At 38.7% G+C, this 22,435-nt stretch overlaps 3 protein-coding genes across 9 annotated transcripts in view; 2 read left to right on the top strand and 1 right to left on the bottom strand.

The window, feature by feature from the left end:
• The window catches only part of kank4 (KN motif and ankyrin repeat domains 4), a 59,593-nt gene extending 55,506 nt beyond the window's left edge, over positions 1-4,087 (top strand). For all 3 annotated transcript variants that reach the window (XM_077608208.1, XM_077608209.1, XM_077608210.1), the window contains exons 9-10: positions 277-477; positions 1,699-4,087. In XM_077608208.1, the coding sequence (XP_077464334.1) occupies positions 277-477; positions 1,699-1,794 (297 nt within the window). In that variant the 3' untranslated portion in view covers positions 1,795-4,087. The remainder of the gene's footprint in view (positions 1-276; positions 478-1,698) is intronic.
• Positions 4,088-7,438: 3,351 nt separating this feature from the next.
• LOC144078430 (peptidyl-prolyl cis-trans isomerase FKBP3-like) lies at positions 7,439-16,439 on the top strand. Of its 2 annotated transcripts, XM_077606491.1 has the most exons (4): positions 7,467-7,530; positions 11,080-11,184; positions 11,377-11,468; positions 12,093-16,439. In XM_077606491.1, exons 2-4 carry the CDS (start codon positions 11,080-11,082, stop codon positions 12,184-12,186), a joined length of 291 nt encoding a protein of 96 aa, XP_077462617.1. In that variant the 5' UTR covers positions 7,467-7,530; the 3' UTR covers positions 12,187-16,439. The 2 variants fall into 2 exon arrangements, 1 of the variants encoding a protein (XP_077462617.1); XR_013301203.1 differs by lacking the exon at positions 11,080-11,184 and having other exon boundaries at positions 7,439-7,530.
• A 307-nt stretch (positions 16,440-16,746) lies between these two features.
• The window catches only part of lrp8 (low density lipoprotein receptor-related protein 8, apolipoprotein e receptor), a 102,995-nt gene continuing 97,306 nt past the window's right edge, over positions 16,747-22,435 (bottom strand). The window contains exons 18-19 of one of the 4 annotated variants that reach the window (XM_077606489.1): positions 20,808-20,998; positions 16,747-19,508 (exon numbers count right to left, since the gene is read on the bottom strand). In XM_077606489.1, the coding sequence (XP_077462615.1) occupies positions 19,470-19,508; positions 20,808-20,998 (230 nt within the window). In that variant the 3' untranslated portion in view covers positions 16,747-19,469. Of the gene's footprint in view, positions 20,999-22,435 lie in introns of all 4 variants that reach the window. The other 3 variants (XM_077606490.1, XM_077606487.1, XM_077606488.1) reach the window with 3 other exon arrangements.

The raw sequence follows: 22,435 nt of genomic DNA, 5'->3' as shown, positions 1-22,435 counted from the left end.
TAGAAAAATATTCTCTTAAAAGAGCTGCCTTAACTGACCTGCTAGTTTATTTCCAGTGGTCTAAGTTTTCAACTTTTTCTTTTTTAATGCCATCTTCAAAAGCTGATATTCTGCACAATTCCTCTTCTACTCATTTTTCCCATTTATCATCCAGCCTTGTTGGGAGTCTCGACTCTGCACTATGACCTGTTCTTTTTGCCAGTTTTTTGGTTTTGTTTAATACTCTCCTGAATACCTGGAGCCTCACAGTTCATCGAAATATCTTTCTTCCTCTAGATGGGTCAGACAGCTCTGATGCTCGCCGTGAGCCACGGCCGCCTTGCCATGGTAAAGCTACTACTGACTTGTGGCGCAGATGTAAATGCTCAGGATAATGATGGCTCCACGGCCTTGATGTGCGCCAGCGAGCACGGCCACACTCACATCGCCCGTCTGCTTCTAGAGACGGGTCACTGTGACACCAGCCTCACAGATAAGGTACTGTAATATTGCTTTTATCATTATACAGTGAAAAATAAGAATAATATATCAGCTGTCAGGTAATATGAAATTCAAACTATTTACCTATATTTCATACTAGCCTTCTGAGAGTCAAAACACTGAAATTGCAACTTTCAAAATGAGCATGAAGATAAATCTCATTTTTTTTTAATCTACAAGTATTTTTACGGAGTAGAACATTAGTTACTGGTCTGTATCATTCATTATGTAATACATTTAACTAAAAGCAGCATAGAAGAATGAAGAATATTTGATAGAATCCCAAAACCATATCTTAAAGTAAATTTAACCTACTAGTTCTAATTGTTCTACAGTAAGTTGGCAGTTGTAAGATCGCAAAGCAAATGTTATCTTCTGTTGAGAAAATGATATAAAAAAATACCATCTCAACTAAAACATTGTACAATGTAAATTATAAATTATAGCCCTTTTAGGCTGTAATTTAAATATTTTAAGAATTGTGTTGCGGTAAAATGAAGTTGATGTCATAAATAATGATTTTTATTTAAGGAAACACGGTATTTGAAAAGTATTGTGCTTCTATTGAATACTTTTCAAGACCCTAGTGAGGATAAAGCAGTTCAGAAAATGAATGAGTGAATGCTTTTGGAAGCAAATACATATTTATTAATATATTATTTATATCATATCATATTTGTTTTTGGTGGAGCGAGTGGTTAGCGCGTCGGCCTCACATCTCTGGGGTCCTGGGTTCAAATCCAGCTCATGTCCATCTGTGTGGAGTTTGCGTGTTCTCCCTGGGCCTGCGTGGGTTTCCTCTGGGTACTCCGGTTTCCTCCCACATTCCAAAGACATGCATGATAGGCTGATTGGACACTCTAAATTGCCCCTAGGTATGAATCTGAGCGTGGATGGTTGTTTGTCTCCTCGTGCCCCGCGATTGGCTGGCCACCATTTCAGGGTGTCCCCCGCCTCTGGCCCGGAGTCAGCTGGGATAGGCTCCAGGACCCCCCGCGATCCTAATGAGGATAAAGCGGTTCAGAAAATGAGATGAGATGTTTATTATATATTATATTTATTTTTATTTATTATTCTCCTCGTTGCAATCCTGTATTTCCATTTTCCAACAGTGGTGGATGGAAGAACAAAACAGCACAATACTGCCACTGTGAGGGCTAAAACATTTTCTGCAGATACCTAGAAAATAACCCTTGCATCTTTTTGCTCTTTCTCCAGAATGGGCAAAACGCAAGGGAGGTGGCCGAAGGATCTTCTCACCTCGATGTTGCTGACCTCATCAAGACACATGAAAAGCCTAAGTCTAGCCACTGAGCCAAAATGTCTTCTTCTAACCAGCTCCTGATCTAACCAACAGGGCGGAAAGAGCTGAACAAAGATATAGTACCCATCCACCCTACCCTCTGCATATGTGTGCTGTTTACCTTGGCGTTTTGGGAGCTCACCCACAAAAAAAAGAACAACGTACGCCCATATTTGTTCTTTCATATTTTAGCCAACATATTTTTTCATAGATATGCTGCATCAATAAGTGGACACCAGGACAGTGGCTTGGATAAACAGGTCAGTTGACATGTAGATGGAAAGATAACTGCTGCCTCTTTCTAATACTCCTCAAGCATAATACTAAGCACAAAATCTACCTTTTGAATGAATATATTAGATAGGATAAGGTATTTAAAAAATGGCATTCAGTGTATTTTTTTTCTCTCCGTGGAAACATTTTTTATGGTGCACATTTAGTTTTTCAGAGTGTATTTCATCAGATTATTAGTATATATACAAACACAGATTCTGTATTTTCTAATATGTTTCTATTTTTATTTTTTAAATATTGCTTTGTAAATACTCAGAGTAAGGTCCAGGCCTTTAGCTCACGTACAGAAATGGGTTATAAGTAATGTTGTTGTTTCCATCACACAACTAGTAAATGACATAATTCAGTGTCTTATTTTATAATAATAATTTAAATGTAATGTGCGGGTGTGCGGATGTGGAATTTACAAGAAACACTGATGCTTCTGTCTGCCGTGAAATGTTTCATATTACTATGGAATGAAACAAAAAGTAATGTACAACTTTGCCCAATATATAACTCTAACTTCAAAAGCACTAAATTATTTAGTGCACTTATTTTTCTTTTTACAAAGATTGTATTTGTGCGGAAGTCACTGCATTTCATAAAGTTAGCTTGGTAGCTGTCAACAGATAAATAACAGTATGTTATAATACTGGCTGACACACACTTGCCCAATGCAAACTATACTGTTAGCCTACTAGTCTTTTATATGCAAAATTGTGCAGAATGAATGTCTGACTGGCCAATGCATTCCCAATTATGGATTATATTATATTATTAAGAATCAGAAAATGTAGCAATTATAACTCTATTGGGACTAATACCCAGAAAAGGAAATGGTCTAATGCAAGTGTAAAACTTTCATCAGATCTGTTTTTGTAATTATACTTTATACATATGATACAAAAGAATGTTAATGAATATGAAAAATGTGAATGAAACTGAAGTGAATTGTCATTCAGAGAAAATTCTTGTGTTTTGTTTGACTGTGTTGTAGATTAAGATTATGTTTTAACACTCTTACAGTAGGTGAACAAGCTAATATTGTTTAAACTGATACTAGCAGGAGCTGACACACTTGTATTGAATTTCAACAGTTTGTAATGATGAAACTAAATTTTATGTGAACATTTCAAAACACAAGAACAACAGAATAGTGTAGTCATGCTTCATTCAATGACTGACTGTTCAGCTGTTGGGTGACATTGAAAGAGTTATTTAAAAACAGCAAGTTTGTTAATATGAAACATATACCTGAATGCCTAAACTCAGTAAGACAAATCATCTTTACAGGTGGCATTTACACAATAAAAATAATTTGCACATCATCTAAAACTCAGATTTCCCAGGATATTTTGTCATTTGTAATTACATTTCAATACTTGTGTATCACTAATGAACTTTTAGCCAGTGTTGTGACAAATCTGTAATCCAATCTATTGTGCCATTCATTACTTTTTGTGAAAATATTATGTTCAATCCAGTGTGACCTAGATACAACAATAAGGTTTTGTCGCCAAAGACTTTCCATCAAATCTCTTTCACACCGAGTTAAATGTCGTGTTCTTTTAATGCCAGCTAAAATGTATATATATTATTATAAAAACTATATAACCTCTATTGTCAGAAAATATGCCCTACAAATAATAATAAATATTTATTCAAAATTATATATTTTTACCATATACAATATATATACATATATATATATAAATATAGATTATATATAACATGTATGTTTGCATGGACAGCTATTTCAGTGATTAAAATTGAGCAGTGGCTAATGATGTTTGGAGTGATGGTTGGTGTAGTTTTGAAAACTTTTTCATGTGCCCTTTCATGTTACCAATGACATGTTACATGATCTCTATAATAACAGAAAAATATCTATATTGAATTTCCCTTACAATCTGCAATTGTGAAAATGGAAGAGTGTAAAACATAGGATATATCTTTATGTATGATCTCAAATAAGCTTATATGTTGGAAAACAGAGAAATATTTCACGATAAATAAATGAAACATGAAAAAAAATGGCTTTCGTAGTAGTTTTTCTATCATCAACAGACTCAACATTGAATGAGTGACAAACAGTGCAGTTTTCTGTATGTATGGCATTATAGTAGAAGACTTCACGGGCCAACTTTTGTTTTGCGGGTCTATTTAATAGATGGTACCTAAACTACAAATGGTTTTAAAAAAATCTAATAAAATAAAAAGAGGAAGGGACATTTGAGAAAGAATATGGGTGGAAAGATCTTGTAATTTATAGAATTTTTTATTGGTTTCTCAACAATATATCTACAGCAAGTTACATCATTGTGTAAATTGCACTATGAAAATGCAATATACATTATAGTTTAAAAATAAAATGGAGAAGAACAGTCTTCTCCATATCACTTGTGAACAACTCCGGCAACTCTGGAAGTAGAGAGCGCCTTTTTTCTGCAGATGGCAGGATGAGAAATAACACATGATTAGCATTTCAATTTATAAATTGCAGGCCCAGCACATCTACACAAAAAGTGAAATTTCCAATCCATGAATTCAAGTCGTAAATAATGACATTTAATTGAAAATCTCAAACCTTACCGATGACTTATGCTTACCAATTTGTCACAAAATGACAGCTCATTTCTCTTCATGTATTGCTTTGCATATTAATCATAATGACATACAATATAAATGTAATACCGATTTATTAATTAATTTTGGGGTTTACTCCAATTCTCGCCCAAATGCAAGCTTGATAACGAGAAGTTGTATGAAAAATGGATGGATGCAAGACTGGCATAGGGAGAAAATATATACCGTATTTTCACGACTATAAGGCGCACATAGAAGTCTTACATTTTCTCCAAAATAAAATAAATATTTTGTCAATACACCCAGTAAGACGGCGAGCACACTAATTTGGTGCTCACCATCATTTCGGCTGTATTTACAAAAGAAATCCTTCCATTTAAGCTGATGTATGTTTTGCCATGCCTGCATGCGTCTCTAAAAATGGTGCGTCCTTTGTGTGTTTAAAATACAGAAATAGTACTCGTTACTGACACTGCGGCTAAAAATACGATGCGCTGTATAGTCGTGAAAATACGGTATTCAATTTCTATACTGCTTATCCTCGCAAGGGTTGCGGGGGTGCTGCAGCCTATCCCATCCAACTATGGGAGCCATGTGGAGGCACCCTGAACTGGTAGCCACACAATTGCAGACAAGGAGAACAAAGAAGGCCTTTATAGCAACGTTTTTGTCTTACTCGCCTTAGGAAGATGAGTTACACCCGTTAGCGTGAAGAAGTTTTGATAATTATCTACTACTCTGGCACTTTGCCTGTCAAATCCACCACATGTACCTTCCGACACTTGCACTAAATAAATAAGACATGCACACACATTGTTGCAAAAGTGACCAATAAAGAGGAAGACAAGACAGCACCCTGGTAAGGAGTGAAAAGCTGATGACACAATGCACACAGATGCACAGAAACATAGAGAGGTATAAAGATATAAATATATCCTCTTCACTCTGCCTGCTCCTGTGGCTAATCTCTGTAATTTATTATGCAGGCGATAATGGAACTGTCATCCACAAGGCAGAGGAAGGAGAGAGAAAAAGAGAGCGAGAGATAGGAAGTCCAGTGCTAACTTCATTTTAAAATACAAAGTGACTTTATTGAGGAAAACTTTTATGAAGCTGCAAGAGCTGTAACCATGCCTCACCTGCTCTGAGAAAGAAAATAGGAATGAAATGCTTCAGAAGACACTTTGAACAACAGAATTAAATGTGAAAAAAAGGTAAAGGCTGACAGAATGCTAATTATTTTTGCCCACCGTAATGAGTGTGAGATAACGTTAACCTTCACCAATAGAATTATAGACAGTAGGGGTGTGAATTCCCTCGTATCTGGCGATACGAGCCATATCACGATTCAGAGGTCACGGTTCAATCTTGATGAATAATGTCTTTCAATGTACATTTTAGGAAGTTTATATCTTATCACTTTGTAAAAAAATGAATCAAAATAGAAAGTACATGCATTCTTTCATTTTTTGAATCGCTTTATCCTCACAAGGGACATGCAGGGTGCTGGAGTCTATCCCAGCACAAGGTGGCGGACACCCTGAATTGGTGGGCAGCCAATCGCAGGGCACGAGGAGACGGACATCCATTCATGATCACATTCATAGCTTGGGACAATTTTGAGTGTCTAATGAGCCTACTATGCATGTTTTTGGAATGTGGTAGGAAACCAGAGTACCCGGAGGAAACCCACTCAGGGTTAAAATGCAAACTCCTCACCAGTGGATTAACCTGAATTCGAACCAAGGACTCCAGAACTGTGAGAGCAATGCACTAACCACTCAGCCGGGGGGCTATGTTAATTTATTTATGAAACCTTATTCAGCACCCAACACGTTCATTCATGCCTTCATAATAACATGTTCTTAGTAATTTAGTGCAGATCCGCTTTCGTGGAAACAAGCTTTAGTCCAAATCTGCTTAAATGCAGAATTCTAAACATGAAGAAAAAAAAACATCTTAAAGGATATTTAGCACACAATAACTTTGCAGGTCAAAACATTAGCTTGAACATTCCAGGTATACTAAACACCACAGAACCACTTAAGGAATATATAGTAAAATGAGACACAAATTGCCCTCCTGCGTCCAAGCATGGCTACTACATGCGTACACTTCATTGGGTATTCAGCATACACTAATACCACGCCGCTTTTGCTGCTTGACTATCCCAAAAAGTTCCTGGTGTAGGAACAAACAAAAAAGGTCAAATAAAAAAGGACAGAAAATTGGCAATTGGAGAGTTTTTAACCGACCACTTGGGGGCAGTATCTACCTTCAGGTGTGTGGCTCCTACTGGTGAGGGAGAGTGAATACTACCTTGTTGGCCCCAGTTAGTGTCCATCTATTACGCAGTTATTGTATTAATCTGTGCAATGCAAGGATCGGAAAATGTTTTTCCAGGTTTGCTCAATTATTTGCATTCAAAGTACCCAGAATATCATGTTTTCAAGCTATTTGTGGTAGGTCCTTTTGGGACTCTTGTACCAACGTGCCGTTATAATTAGTATACAGCTGACTGATCAAATTTGAATATTCATTAGTTTGACACATTGCAAAGACATGGACGCGACCTGTCCTTCAATGACACCAAACGGCAAAGTCCAATATACAAAAATTATATATTCATTCACTCCACACTCCCGTTTCTACGGGGTTGCGAAAGGGAGGTTTAGTCCCTGTGATCCTGGTTCTAAAATGCTTAGCGTTAGAAAGGTTTTCGTTAGTTGTTGTTTCTATGGTAACCGCTATTAGTCATTTCCGGTTGTCTTACGTCACTCGCGAAAGACACGCTGGGATCAAGAGTTTCTGGACGGAGTGGCGTCGACTGCGGCCACGTGTTGACCCGGGTAAAGAATGTGTACGGTGTGCGTCCGTGATAGAACGTGAGTAGTGTCATATATATGCAAAGTATATTCTCACCAACCTATAGCCCAATTGACATCATTCACAGTAATCATATATTCCTTCCTTTTGTTATTCAAGTCTTGTATTTCTTACACACCCCACGCTTATCTTGAAACCAGTGGCGGTCCGTGCATTTTCTCGTAGCGCCTTCAACGTATCAATCCAACCCTCAAAAACTATTTTATGGCTATAAAACCTCTACTGCAGCTAGAGCTGCGACACATAAAAAAATAATCAATAAATCAATGCACAAAAATTGAGTAAAATCCACTTCCTAGCAGCATTTAATGATTAAATACAAATACTGGAGATTTTCAGACATTACAACCGGGCCAGGGGGTGATTTTCCCGGGAAAAGACAACGATGAAGGTCAATGGCGTACCGTCAAACATTGCCCGAAAATGGGGTAAAATCCAGCCGAAAACAGCATTTATTGATTAAATACAAATACTGGAGCTTTTTAGACATCAGAACCGGGCCCGGAGTATCATTTCCCCGGGAAAAAGACAGCGATGAACGTCGTTACGTCCATATACGTCCATACGCGAAACGGCAAAAATTGCACTACTTCCTAGGAGCATTTAGTGATTAAATACAAACACTGGAGCTTAAATACAAACACTGGAGCTTTTCAGATATCAGAACTTGGCCCACAATTGAAATATTATTTAGGAATATAGCCATATTTTACTCACCAAAAATCATTTTTAACTGTAAACAATATCCATCCTCCTTTCTCTCTTTCTTCTTTTCTATCGCCATCGAAGCTAATGCTGAAAGTTGAGCCTGTCCTGTCGTATTTCTAGCATAGTCCGTCTTGAAAATGGCTTTCAAACCAACACAACAATATATTTGCTTGTGCAGCCCGCTCCAAATACAGTTTGGTAGCTCTGGCTAATGACTAGCCTCATAGTTGGTGAAAGCGATGACGTATCCCTACGCCTGCAACAACGCAATGACGTATCCATACGCCTGCGACAATGCATTGTGGTGTTGCCAACTCGAAATCTGATTGATTAAAGCAACAGTCTTATCGTCGCTTGATTAAAGCGGCAGAGCCCACAGAACTGATTGTGAAGGCTTTGAGGCAGATTTCTGACCCTGGCAACAAATAATGGCTGAAATGTGATTGGTTAAATGCATCAATATGAAAACACACATCTGGAAGCAGTGCAACCAGGGGGAAAAGCAATGAAAGGAAGGTAACAGACAATTTGGAGTTATTTAATAAGTATTGATGGACAAAATATAATATATGATTCAGATATTTCTTAGGCCAGCAGAGAAGGCCTTGAAGGCCCTGACAGCCCACCACTGCTTGAAACACAGTCTACTCACTATACACTCTAGTGGTCCAAATAGGTAAACGAAACACACCCACTTATATTCAAAACTAACGCCCACTTTGGTCCGCGGGATGGGGACCTTTAAATGGAGTCAGAACACGAAAGTCTTTGTCTTTTCTCTTGCAAATAAACGATGTACTGAGAACTTCCCTGGGATCCCATTTCTATTTTCTGTGTCTTTATCAAATAAAACCTCCAGGACAAAAAAGAACATGTGGCGTTGTAAGCATGAGGCCGAAAAGAAACAAACGCCATAGTAGATTCCTTTCCTCATAATTTGATTTTCGACTCTTACTTTTTGGCATCGAGTGTGGCCACATGTAGACGTGCGTAAAGAATGTGTATGGTCTGCGTCCGTCCGTGATAGAACGTGAGTAGATTCCTTTCCTCATAATTTGATGATCGACTCTTATGTTTGTACTGTACATGCGCTGCAGTTACGTTGTTACCGCAGCAAAGGCTGTGGTAGTGTCCTCGCACCAGTTACCTATTCGTTTTCCTTATGTTCACGCTATGGATGTATGTTGTACGCACCCCGTTAATTAACCTCTCTTTACGTAGTGTAGAAAGTCTGTTAGAGTGTTAAGTGCCCTTTCGTGGTCACTTTTATCCAGCAGAGGAAACGTGCGAATGTAGTGTATTTCCGGGTGTGTGCACGCATCTGATGCTCCATGTATTGGTGTTCATTACTCTTTGTTGACTTGAAGTGTATCATAAACTGCTTCGTAGTCAAATTGAGTCCCGCAGTACTAATATTCTGTATGTGTTTCCATTTCAGAACCACACCCAGATACACACCAATAATAAACCATATTGAGCAAGCACCTTATCCAGTCCTCACCAAACCTCTCCAACGCTTAGACAATGCCAACAGTGGTCCCTTGTTCACAAAACTCTTATTTCCGGCACATTGGAGGTTGAATGGCTAATAAGAGTAGATGGTTTGGAACCTTGGTTTATAATCTCAGTAGAAAAATGATTCCTTTCAATGTAGTGTCTTACTATGATTATTCACACATTTGAATGTTTTATGGGAATACATAATATTAATGTGTCCACAACTGCCATGAGGCTAGACAGCTGTTCTAGTTTCTCACACGGCCTACTTGGAAAATTAATTGCCCACTCCTGATAAAGTGGGTAAGGGACTGGCCAGTCATATATTTTCTATAATGGTCCTCATTACAGCCAAGTGTGAAATGAAGTTGAATAAAGATGACAAAGGGTGAGAGGTGGACCGTCAGGGCCTGCAAGGCCTTCTCTGCTGGCCTAAAAAAATATGTGAATCACAGACTGATGTTAATTATATTTTGGCTAAAATACTTAAATATTTCCAAATTGTCTGTCAGCTTCCTTTCATTGCTTTCCCCCTGGTTGCGCTGCTTCCAGATGTGTGTTTTCATATTTAAGCATTTAACCAATCCCATTTCAGCCATTATTTGTTGCCAGGGTCAGAAATCTACCTGGAGTCCAATCAGTTCTGCAGGCCCTGCAGCGTAAAATAAGCATGGATAAATATATATATAAGCATGGATAAATAAATATATCGTTGTGTTGATTTAACAGCGTTTTTGTCAGCCCACAATGGCTGAAGATTTAAATACATGTTATCATGAAAACAATGTATTTTTTGTATCTTTTTAATATGCATGACCGCGTGACCGGACGTTTGGTTGCCGGATTTTTGGTCGCCCAGACCCAAACAACCGGCGACCAAACGTCCGGCGACCAAACGTCCGGCGACCAAAAGTCTGGCAACCAAACGTCAGGCGACAAAACAAGGTAAAACAACACGGTCTACGCATCAATAAAAGCCAACAATGGCCCTGAGCAGTTTCACTGAGCGGACGTGTGTGTATAAGAGTTTGTATGTACATGAGTGGTCCCCTTAGGAAGGGACGTCAGTCAGGGTCTTAACAAGTTCTCCAACAAAACACAATAAAAGTACGGGAAATTTGGAGCTTTTCTTTAGCCTAATAATTAATAGGGCATTAAGTATGACTAAATAATAATTCACAGTTTGTATTTAGGGAATTTGAGCAACAATTTTAAATGGTAATTATCAATAACCTTCCGGGCGACCAAACGTCCGGTGACCAAAAGTCTGGCGACCAAATGGCCGAGTACCGCATGACCGAGGTCAGAGTTCAAATGACTGCCTTCAACCTTCAAAATGGCAGATGAGCCAGGAGCCAGTTTGGGAGTGGACTGCAGAGCAGCTCAGAAGTGACGAATTACCGAAGAAAGAACTGATAAAGCTCTTACAGGACAATGCAGCACATTCGGTACGTTGTCATTTGGGGATTTGGAAGCCCAAGTTCTCATTTTAAGAGTGCTTTTTGACTGGAGCATGCCTCGTTCGCGTGCTGCAGCCCCACGTGGATGGAGATAGAAAAATGTTTGCTAACAAATTGGCTGCATTGCGTTACCTATAACTCTTTATTTTTAAAAAGAAATCATTTCATTGTGTGTTTCAGTTCGTCAACGAGCACAGACATTTGGGAAACATCAAGAATGTGGGCAAAAAGGAGCAGCTTTTTGACACAATAACGAGCTGTTTGTCAGCAAAGTGAGTCCTTTTCTAAATAGTTTCTACTTTATCTGTGTAATAATTAAAAGTCAGCATTCAGTATTCAAGGCTTTGATCCATTAGCTTTTTTTAAAAATTTTACTACGATGCATTTAAATTTTGAATGGAAACACACTAACTGGTCTGGTGTTGATTTTTAATAGCAAGAACCTGTGTGGATAACTTGCACCCACACAAGTGCCATCAGTGGAGGGGTAAGGAATAAACAGTACACTTATAGAATATACGTATACCTTACCTTTACCCTGGGCTTGTTTTCCCTTTACTTTCTTAAAGGAAGACCTCAGGGCTTGGGTCTTTTCATTTTTAGTTTTAAATGTGATTTGGACTAAACCCAAGTGAAACATTCATTTAACAATAGCGCAGTGGTCATTTTTGACTCAAGTTTAAACATGGTAAAATAACCATTTTTCCTCAGTGTATGAAGAGAAAAACGGAAGCAATGATGACTTTTTGAATATTTATTTCAAAAAACTAATGGATTTGAAATGATTGACTGGAAAAACTTCCAGGATGAAATAAAATGGGAAATGAATGTGGGTCATTTGTGCATCAAAATGGATGAATAAGCAATTACATAATCACACTGTGGTGTTTTTATAGGTTGAAGGCCATGGAGACAGAAGAGGTGACAAAGCAGGTGCAAGCTGTCAAAATCGATGAAGACCAAAGAAGTCAAGGCAGAAGTTGTGGGTGATTGGATTGGATAACTTTATTCATCCCGTATTCGGGAAATTTCATTGTGACAGTAGCAAGAGGGTGATTAGACAGAACAACAAAGCAAAAGCACAAAGTACAAAGCAAATCAAAGTAAATGGGATCATTAAGAATCACCAAATCAAATCATTAAGACAGAAAAGCAGCAAAAAACACAAAACGAGCAAGAGTGGACGGAGCTACTGCCACCGGCTGCCACTTGAACGGCGCCATCTTGGTTGCGGTAGCAAAGACGGATACAGACTCAAAAAGATGTTGTAAAGTTGGACAAAAACTGGAACCACACACAGGAAGTCTTCCACAAAATGGGGAACTCCTGCAGACTGAGTGAGGTAGAGAATATGCAGAGTCACTCATCCAAGCTTATCCTTGGAAGACATATGCGAACCTATCTCAAAACCCACTTATTTTGTGGAAGACATTTCGTGTTTTCGAAGTGTATGTCTTATTCCTCACATTTACCTAGCAAAAAAAGAAACATGTCAATTTAAAAAAAATATATTAACAGAAGACATTTTAACTCTTGCACACTTGGGAGTTGAATCACAACTTGTGTTCAGTGAAGCCTCACCAAGGAAGATCACCTGGACATGGGCCTGATGCGTGCAAAAAAAGAGCAAGTTATCATATGTAGAGACTGGCGATTCATAATTGATCAGATTTCACATCATTGAGTTACACAAGATTATAATGTTATAAGCTTTTATTTAGTTTGGATGAATACTTGGATATTCTAAATAAACAAATACATTAACCTCCCAGAAGCCTACCAGCATTCTCCAAAGCGCAGAATTCTGAGAGGCATCATCTTCAAGTGGGAAATCTGCAAGGAAGATTACCTGGACATGGGCCTGATGCATGCAAAAAAAGAGCAAGTTATCATATGTAGAGACTGGCGATTCAATAGATAGGTGTAGGTGGTTTCTTTTTTGGAACTAGTTTTACTTTGATCTGGCCCAGTCTGCTCTCCTGTAACCTCAAGGGTGTGTGTTCTGGGCAGGCATGAAGAGCTGCATGTTGATGCTAAACAGGGGAAACTTGATTTAACAGAGCTATTTGGGAGTTGCCAGACAATTATTACAGGAAAGAGAAATCTAAATTTAATAAACGATCAACATAAAGAATGAATGAAAATAAGTGCTACGTGCTATTTTCCCTTTTCCAGACAAGGCGATTAAATATACAGACTGATGTTAACAGCTAGGAGAAATTTGGCTTAACAATTTTTGTAAAAATGTTTTTTGGGGGAAAACAGAAGAATTACAAATTGGAAACGGGTGTTTAGCACTCGAAATGAAAACTATCATTACATACAACACACCAGGAACCAAATCGTGCCTCTGGATGTCATTTTTTTTAGTGAGCCTTTACCCAGCAAGCTGTCCGTTGATGTCTCAGCTTTGTTTGATTAGATTGAAAGTCTTTCTACACGAATCAATAATGGAGAGAAAACGGTCGCCGTGACGCTAATGCTAAGATAATTAGACACGTGGCACACATCCGGTGGGGAAAAGGAGCCCAAACCTACAATTATCGACGGTGTGTTCAACCTGGCATTAAACTAACATATTTGTTGGCGTTTTGGGCTAAATTGATTTCTAAATAACCTCCCAGTAGCGTGATAAAAATGCACGTACGCCAGTAAATTGCTCAACGCCTCACCTCGTTGGCGTGCTTGTCGTCCGTTGGCATGGAAGGACTGCTCGAAAGGACGAAATACTGTGCATGTGCTTAATTTACTCAGCTGCGTCACCAATAGGCGTAATCACGCCCATATTGTCTCGCCATATTGAATGTGGAAAAGATGGTGGCTTGCTTACCGTGCTACACGAGGTGGTTTGTCCTCCCAACTCAATGCCCATGTTTTGAAGATGACTAGAATAGTCAGGATTTTTGTGGTCTTGATGCTATAAAACAGTATTTTTTTTTTACATTTTACAAATTTTAAAATTTTTATGGAGTCATTTATGTCAAAGATAATCATTTTTAATGTAAAGTTTACAGAAAAATAATTTCACAATTTCAAAAAATTAGTGGACTTTTTAACACATCGTCTGCTTTTAGTGATTGACCATTTTTGCAACTGAACTTCACCATTACAGCAAACAATATTACTTTTTTTCCAAAAAGGATTGAAAGGAACAACACCGATGAATGTTTTTATGAATTTAATATATCAATATATAGAGATATTTATGAACAGCTTGATTTCATAGAAACGTGAGTCAGACCATTTTGGCATACAGTACAGATAGTCAATGTAAGTACCGAAGTTGCTAAGTTTTAAACTCCCACAGCCCTTTCCCCCCCACCGTTCCGCCGAATAATCCCCTCCATCCTCCTACAGACACGGAACACAGAAAGAAAGAGGGTAAAAGTATACAGGAGCACAAAACAAGGCACCAATAAATTAAAAAGGATAACCCCCTTTCAAAATTACACCTGCACAACAACAAAATATATTTAACAAAATTAAATACAGTATGAACATAAAAACACTGCAGTCCTGTTAAAAAGCAAACCAAATGGAAGAGACAACAGGAAAAAGTCAAATAAAACACTTTGGCAGATTATTAATTTTAGTTACAATCAAGTAGTAAAGAAATCCAGTGTTCTTGTGTACAAATAAATTCATATATTCTACACTTATTTTTTTCAGCCTCGGAGGTTTATGTACATCTTTTTCTCCTTTTTTTACAGATACATTTAAAACACTATCAAAAAGTTGTATGAAAAATATGTACATGTCACAATTAAAAACCATTGGACAATACTTTTGAATGGCCTTGTCCCACCCACCCCCCACCTAAGAGCGTTATCCTTTGCCACAGTGCAGAAGGCTTCTTGAAAAGTTTTTGTGCAACAAACAGCATAAAAATATCCACCGTGTGACTGCGAAATGGATGGAGGCCCATGTTTTTTTATAGACAATGAAGTAAAAAATAGTCTTTCAAACAGCTGGAAGAGCCTGATGACTCATTGAGGATAGTCAAAATTATATGCAGATAATCAATCCCCCCAACAATGTTGTACTCTATTAGTTATTCTCTAGAGAAATACTTTTTCTTACTAGTACTTGAAAAGGTGTTGAGTACAGTAAATGAATACCACAATAAAAGATGGCAGTTGATTAAGAAACCTTCCTAAAGGATAACTCACTACAAAATACAGATTATTTTGCCATCCAAAATGCTGGTAAAAGGAGCTGATTCTCTTGAAAGGAAGGGAAGGAGTATCTTCTTTATATCTCTGAGGATTTCTTGTTGGCTGCAAGGTTTAATCCAGTGTTTTTGTTGTTGTTTATTTTTTGTAGTGTGCCTCTCCTTTTGATGGCTGCCCTTGCAAATAAAAGATGTTGATGTTGGGATGAAGATGGAGTGGTAAAAGGAAGTAGGGGCACTATAAGCCAGAAACTAGTGGATAAGATGAATTAAAACCTTTACTTTTTAGTGCTATGGATTGCATGCAAGGAAAATGTGATGACACAAACAAAGAAAATATCCTAAGAAAGCATATCCTACAACTTGTGCAAGCAGAGATCATTTCTCCTCGATGGAGAGATTTGGAAGACCCCATTTTGAGAGACTACTTTTTAGTGCAAAGCTATTAAAAGGACAAGACACTCGTTACTTTTGGAAAGGCCGTAAAAACAATTTCATCAGCAGAGTAGCTTTCTAAGCTGAAGTTACTATTCACAAGCAACAAAACAGAATGTGGGAGTAGACTTCCTACCAATCAGACAGCAGTAACAGTACCATGTTTCTTAAAGAGAATAAAAAGTAGACAGCGCTGTGCATATACCGTACGTCAGGCTTAATCCAGGCCAAAAGTTCCATGTATTATTTTAATTGATTCATTTTCAAGACGGGTTGTGGGATGCTGGAGCCTATCCCAGTTCACTTCGAGCGAAAGATGGACTAAACACTAAACTGGTTGCCACGGCTGTAGGGCACACGTAGAGGAAAAACAACCAATTGTACCCACAATCACACTACCACAAAGTGGGATTTGATCTCACGCTGTCCCCACTCAAGTTAGGTGAATGAACTTCTACTGTATTAGAATTCATGAATAATTGGACTATGCGGGGAAAAAAAGAAAAAAAACTTCGATCAACAAATGAGTACAGTAGTCCCTCGATTATCGCGGTTGATGTAGACCAGACATGGCCGCGATAAAAGAAAAAACGCGAAGTAGGGTCACCTCAATTAAAAAATAAAAATAGAAAATGGCTTCCGCTTGCGAATTTCAGTGTGGAGTTTCACATTTTTATGAACTTAAAAAATATATATATTTATTTTTTTCTTCAGTGCTGAGTTCTAGTAGCAATAGTAGCGATATTCGAGGGAATATGGTATTATCTACCAGACATCAGCATTGGCTAGGGTTGAATGTATACCAAATACAGTGGTACCTCGACCTATGATCAGCTCTACCTACAACATGCTCGAGGTACGATGAAAATTTCGATTGAATAATTCGCCGGCGATACGATCATAATTTCGAGATGCGACCAAGCCAGGTGGCCATGACATGAGAGGCTGTTTATCATTGTCTTTTTTTGCCGCATCTCTTTCGTGTATAACAGATATCTACGAGCACTGAACGATGTATTCATACGAGTTTCGACCAGGAAACGCACAACGCGCATGCGCGGGCAAAAAGAGGGCTTTCTGGGTAATGAAGTATACTCGTGCACACAACACCGATAGGCAATGGCACCCTTTCTCAGAATAAAACTTCATTACCCACAATCAATACGTGGGTAGGCTGTTATTCTTTCCTTAGCCTCTTAGCTCCCGCGATCGCTCATTCAAGACTACTTCTTGTTGGCAAGTCGTGCGTTATCCTGTGAGGACATTAGTGTGCATCATTTTTGGAATATTTTGAAGGGAATACAACAGCAAACAGCCCATCGATAGCGAACGTGAGGGTGGAGGTGTGGCAAACAGCTAATCCGCCCAGAACGAAGGTAAAAAAAAAAAAACAATTAGAATTCAGTTTTGTGTAGTTACATTAAAAGTATGTTTGAGGGTCTGTATATATTAATCAGTTAATTTAAATGTGTTTGTTCGTTTACGAGTGCCGTGGATAAAGTCCCCGTATGTCGAGGTACCACTGTATTGTATTTGCAATTTGTAGTCGTCTAGAACTGTACTGCAATATTTATAGTATTGTCTTGGTAAAGGGACAATATTTAGTACAGCTCTAGCATGTCAATATATGGTTCAAGTTTGCTGTAGATTGCAAATAAAGAGCCTACAAAATTCCAGTTTTGAAGAGTGACTTTGTGTCCAGGAAAGGCAGACATGTTGTTGGTGTGTGTAGAGTTTTGACCAATAGCGACATTATTCTGTGTTTACTATTAGGGAGTTGTTAATTCAGTGTAAACAAATTTTTCGATCTATTTAAGTGTCAAATCTGGTAGACATCCTGTAGTTCCAGTTACAAGAGTTAATTGGGCATAATAACAGCTCTAATGTTTACTTGCTGTAGCAGTTCAAAGTGAATGACCATTAGAAAGTCATCCATGCAATTACATAAATATTCACTGAGCATTTCATCCGATTCAGTGAGTTTGAAACATTTCTGCAAATAGCCAGTGGAATAGATGTTCTTTCCACTTGTCTAGTTTAAATGAAACAATTGTCCCTCTCTTACTCATCTTTCCCCCAATGCACATTAGAATTTAACTGGCAGTAAGATCGATTTGTTTCTCCAGCAGCTAATTGAAGGACACTCTCTGCCAGGTTGAACTTGTATTGCACCCTTCTGCATCGAGAATTTAATAATTATTGGCCTTTAAATCCTACATGTATTGTAAGATTGATTAAAGCATTACAATAACACCAAAAAGCTTGTGTTCTTTTTCAGCCTCTATCACAGATAGATTTTTTCTTGCAATCTCGCTGGAACTCTACCAAACTGAACACAATAACTGAAGCTAACATTCATTTAATAGAAGTGCCTTCATTTATCCCTTCGAGCTATCAAATTTGAATCTGGTTGCCTCCATGGTATCAGAATTTCATATTACTTTCTGTTGACCCAAAATTGGCTCAAGCTTTTAATCCCCCTCAGTCTGTAGCTATCATCTATACAATAGGATTAGAACCAACAAGCAAACAAAATGTCTGCCTGACCGAAAGGAAACAAACAGTCCCAAGTTCATCGTAAATAAGTGTGTAGAGCTCTGACGCTAACACAGAGGAATTATCATAATGGTCTTTTCAGTCCTGTTGCTTTTTTTTTGCGCTGAGCCTTCCCTCTCCAATTTCTATATTCAAATTAAAAAATAAAAAGGAAATTTCTTAATCTTCCACCCTCACATCACCTTGAAAAGGTCAACATCCCAGCGTCCCTAGACTCATTTCTCAATTACTATATTAATTAATGTTGCTACTGTTCAGCATGTTAAGAGGCAAACATAATACCGAGTAAGTAAAAATGACATCTCTCAATAAAGATCCCACTATTTTAAATAACACCCAAAGACAATTGCAGTCTTAACATTTGAAGTGACATAATATAATCATATTAATTCATTTTCAGAACCGTTTATCCTCAAAAGGTTCGTGGGGGGTGCTGGTGCCTATCCCAGCTAACTACAGACCCTAAATTAGTCTCTAGCCAATCGCCGCACGGCACGAGGAGGCAAACAACCATTCACGCTCACACTCAAACCTAGGGGCAATTTAGAGTGTTCAACCAGACTACCCTGGATGTTTTTGGGATATGGAAGGAAACCGGAGTACCCGAACAAAACCCACGGAAGCCCAAGGAGAACATGCAAACTCCACACTGTGCGGACTCACCAGGGATCGAACCATCGACCGCAGAACTGTGGCCGACAAGGTAACCACTCGTATACAGGGCCACCATATATTAACATTATTTGCAAATAATGAACAATATGCCAATGTAGAACTTCCGCTCTGATACGATGAGAACTTGAGTACAATTAGTTGGACAAAAATCCAAGAGCAGCATGTTAATGTTATGTAGGACGACCAGGAGGCAGATAAGGGAGAAGAAATGAGTGAAGGAAGGACTACACACTATAATTAAAATGTAGTAGCAGCCCTTAGTGGTATTATTTTTACAGTGAGATATTACTGTAAAAGAGAAAGTTGGCGTGTATATGTGCTGCGTGAATCATGTTGGCTAGATAAAAGGGAGGCACGACGATTGCGATCAATGTGGACGTTTGGATGTGGAGGGAAGGATCGAGGTGGGAATGAAGTGAGAGGATGCATCCCTCCTTCAGGGATACCCATCGTCCTCCAGACTGAGTGCCACTCGCTGGAAACAGCAGATAAAATATGTTACCAGAGTAAAGAATCTAAACAAAACTAAAAATAAAAAAAACAATAAAAAATAAAGCAATCCCCCCTTCCAAAAAATACATTAAAAACATCTTCCTCTTACCCTTGACCACCTTGTCTTTTCCTTTTTCCGTCTCTTTTAGAAATGTGGTCTTAATGCCTTTGGCTGCAAATGTTTGGCACACAAAAAGGTGGCCTGATCGCTCTGATGCTGAGATGACACGAGAGTTGGATAATATTCACCAACAAAGCATTACCCGTAGAACTTCCTGAGTGATAATGTTTTTTACTCGATGAAAAAAATCATTTGGGCAATTCCCTTTCATCGTGCTCATAGCTTCCAAATTATTTGCCTCCTTCCTTGCTCGGGCGGCACAAAGAAATCAGCGTTGCCATGCCAACCGATCAAAGCACTCAATCACCATCCCCCATATTCTCACTGCGCGTCTGCTACTCTGACAACGACACATGATTTGGAAGGAATTTCTTTACAACTGACTTCTGCCTCCACTTTTTCTGTTCCTGGGTTTTAATACAAGTCACAGCTGCTGTTGGATCTTGCTTTACCTTCTGACGTGTGCTCACAATTTCATTTATATAATAATAATATATATATATTATATATAATAGAAATTGTTCAGAATAAAAAAAAAGAACTAAAAATGCGAAATACTGTGCTGGAGTTCTACTCAAAATATTCTTCCAATTCATTAAAAATTGGTATCACTGCTTAGGCAGGGAGTCGTTGAAATGAACTATTCTCATCATACTATTACTGTATGATGAGGATCCTGGTTTGCTCCTGAACGAAAAACAAGCAGCGTTTTAAAACAAATTTACAAAATCTATCAGTGCATGATTTTTTTTTCTTTCAAAAAATGAAAATGTAGATATTGTCTTCACAAAGTAACAAACAACCTGAAAAATCACAACATCGATGATACAAAGTGACATTGGAGGATGAAAAATTGATCAAATGTTTATGAGCATGTTCAAAAGAGGAATGGAAAGAACAACAATAACATTGTGAAGGGCCTCGAGTGTTTGGTGTTTTCAGTGATTACTGCAAATGAGTTTGTCTGTACTTGTGTGGTATGTGCACGCCCGCTTCATTTTCACTAACAAGTAGGCTTTTCTGACTCCTACACCTCCTCTTTTCCTTTTCTCATTTGCCACTGGAGAGCATTGGCGCTCCTGAGTACCAATGAGAATTGGTGTCGCTGATGCCGCTCCCTAAGGGAAGCGCTATGAACGGCTGACTGTGGTTGCCACTCACTGCTGGGTAGATGTGTCCAATGGACTCGCTGTGACGGCCGATGTGGATTTCATCGTCGTCGTCCTCTGTGGTTTTGCGGTAAACAGGGTTGTCGAAGTTCATGCTCTTGGTGTTCTTGCGCCGCCAGTTGCGCCACACCAGATAGGCGCCGGTGCAAAGCAACCCGATGACCACTGTGGCAAGGATAGGAACTGTATGTGTTTAACACACACACACACACAGACACACACAACAACAACAACACACAGTGGGAGCGTTAACACAGCCCAGGGGACAGAGAGCAGCATTTAAAGCACTTACACATAAACACACTTTCATGGACTGAGGGCTCATTATTTTCTTTCTTTTTTTATTTTCAAGACCCATTTATTTTAGGTGAAAACACTTTTTGAGCAGTTGTCGTTTAAATAAAGACTACTTTATCAGTCTTACTCCATCAGTAACCTTGGATTTTTTTTTAGGATTATTACTTTGTTTTTAAAGGGCGGTCTGGCGAATGAGTGGTGAGCACGTCGGCCTCACAGTGGTGGGCCTGGGTTCAAATCCAGGCTGGTCCACCTGTCTGGAGTTTGCATGTTCTCGCCGGGCTTGCGTGGGTTTTCTCCGGGTACTCCGGTTTCCTCCCACATTCCAAAAACATGCATAGTAGGCTCATTAGACACTCAAAATTATTTTCTCGATTATTAGCCGCCTCCGCGTATAAGCCGTACCCTTAAAATGGCCTTCAAATCATTGAATTTGACAATTTCTCTCGTATAAGATGCCCTCTGATTCACAATTTTCCTCCATATTCATGGTTTTAAGAGGGAGAATAAATGAGTTACTTTGAAGGGAATATCTTAAGAAAAATCATCACACGTGGTATTTCTGAGATTCTGTATGAATTGAAAGGAACTTCTGCTGGATTGCACATTCCGAAATGGTGTTGCCTGCACGTAGACAAATTCAAAAAGGTAGTCACGTGAGGAGTACAACCAGGAAGTGTGTCCGTAGCGGTCTAGTTTGTCATCCCTAGGTAAGATGGCGGAGCCCTGAGCGAGCAATGGCAGGCACAAGTAAGTGAGTTTTTTTTCATGTTTTATGCAAGATACGTTTTTTTTCTTTCTTGAATTTCATTCATAGACAAGCGTTTTATCTGTTTATCTTTTCTCTATTTTGAAATAAATGACGGTATCGGCCGCATTGTCTTGCTTAATGGCGTTTTGTGCATGTCAAGTCTAATTTGTGCGCATCTAAGCCGTGGTACTCGGACGTTTGGTCGCCGGACTTTTGGTCGCCGGACGTTTGGTCGCCGGACGTTTGCTCGCCCGGAAGGTTATTGATAATTACCATTTAAAATTGTTGCTCAAATTCCCTAAATACAAACTGCAAATTATTATTTAGTCATACTTAATGCCCTATTAATTATTAGGCTAAAGAAAAGCTCCAAATTTCCCGTACTTTTATTGTGTTTTGTTGGAGAACTTGTTAAGACCCTGACTGACGTCCCTTCCTAAGGGGACAACTCACGTACATACAAACTCTTATACACTCACACGTCCGCTCAGTGAAACTGCTCAGGGCCATTGTTGGCTTTTATTGATGCGTAGACCGTGTTGTTTTACCTTGTTTGGTCGCCGGACTTTTGG

Source organism: Stigmatopora argus, chromosome 8, assembly GCF_051989625.1.
Source record: "Stigmatopora argus isolate UIUO_Sarg chromosome 8, RoL_Sarg_1.0, whole genome shotgun sequence".
In the NCBI taxonomy this organism is placed as follows: domain Eukaryota; kingdom Metazoa; phylum Chordata; class Actinopteri; order Syngnathiformes; family Syngnathidae; genus Stigmatopora; species Stigmatopora argus.
This window is presented reverse-complemented; position numbering and strand designations above follow the sequence as displayed.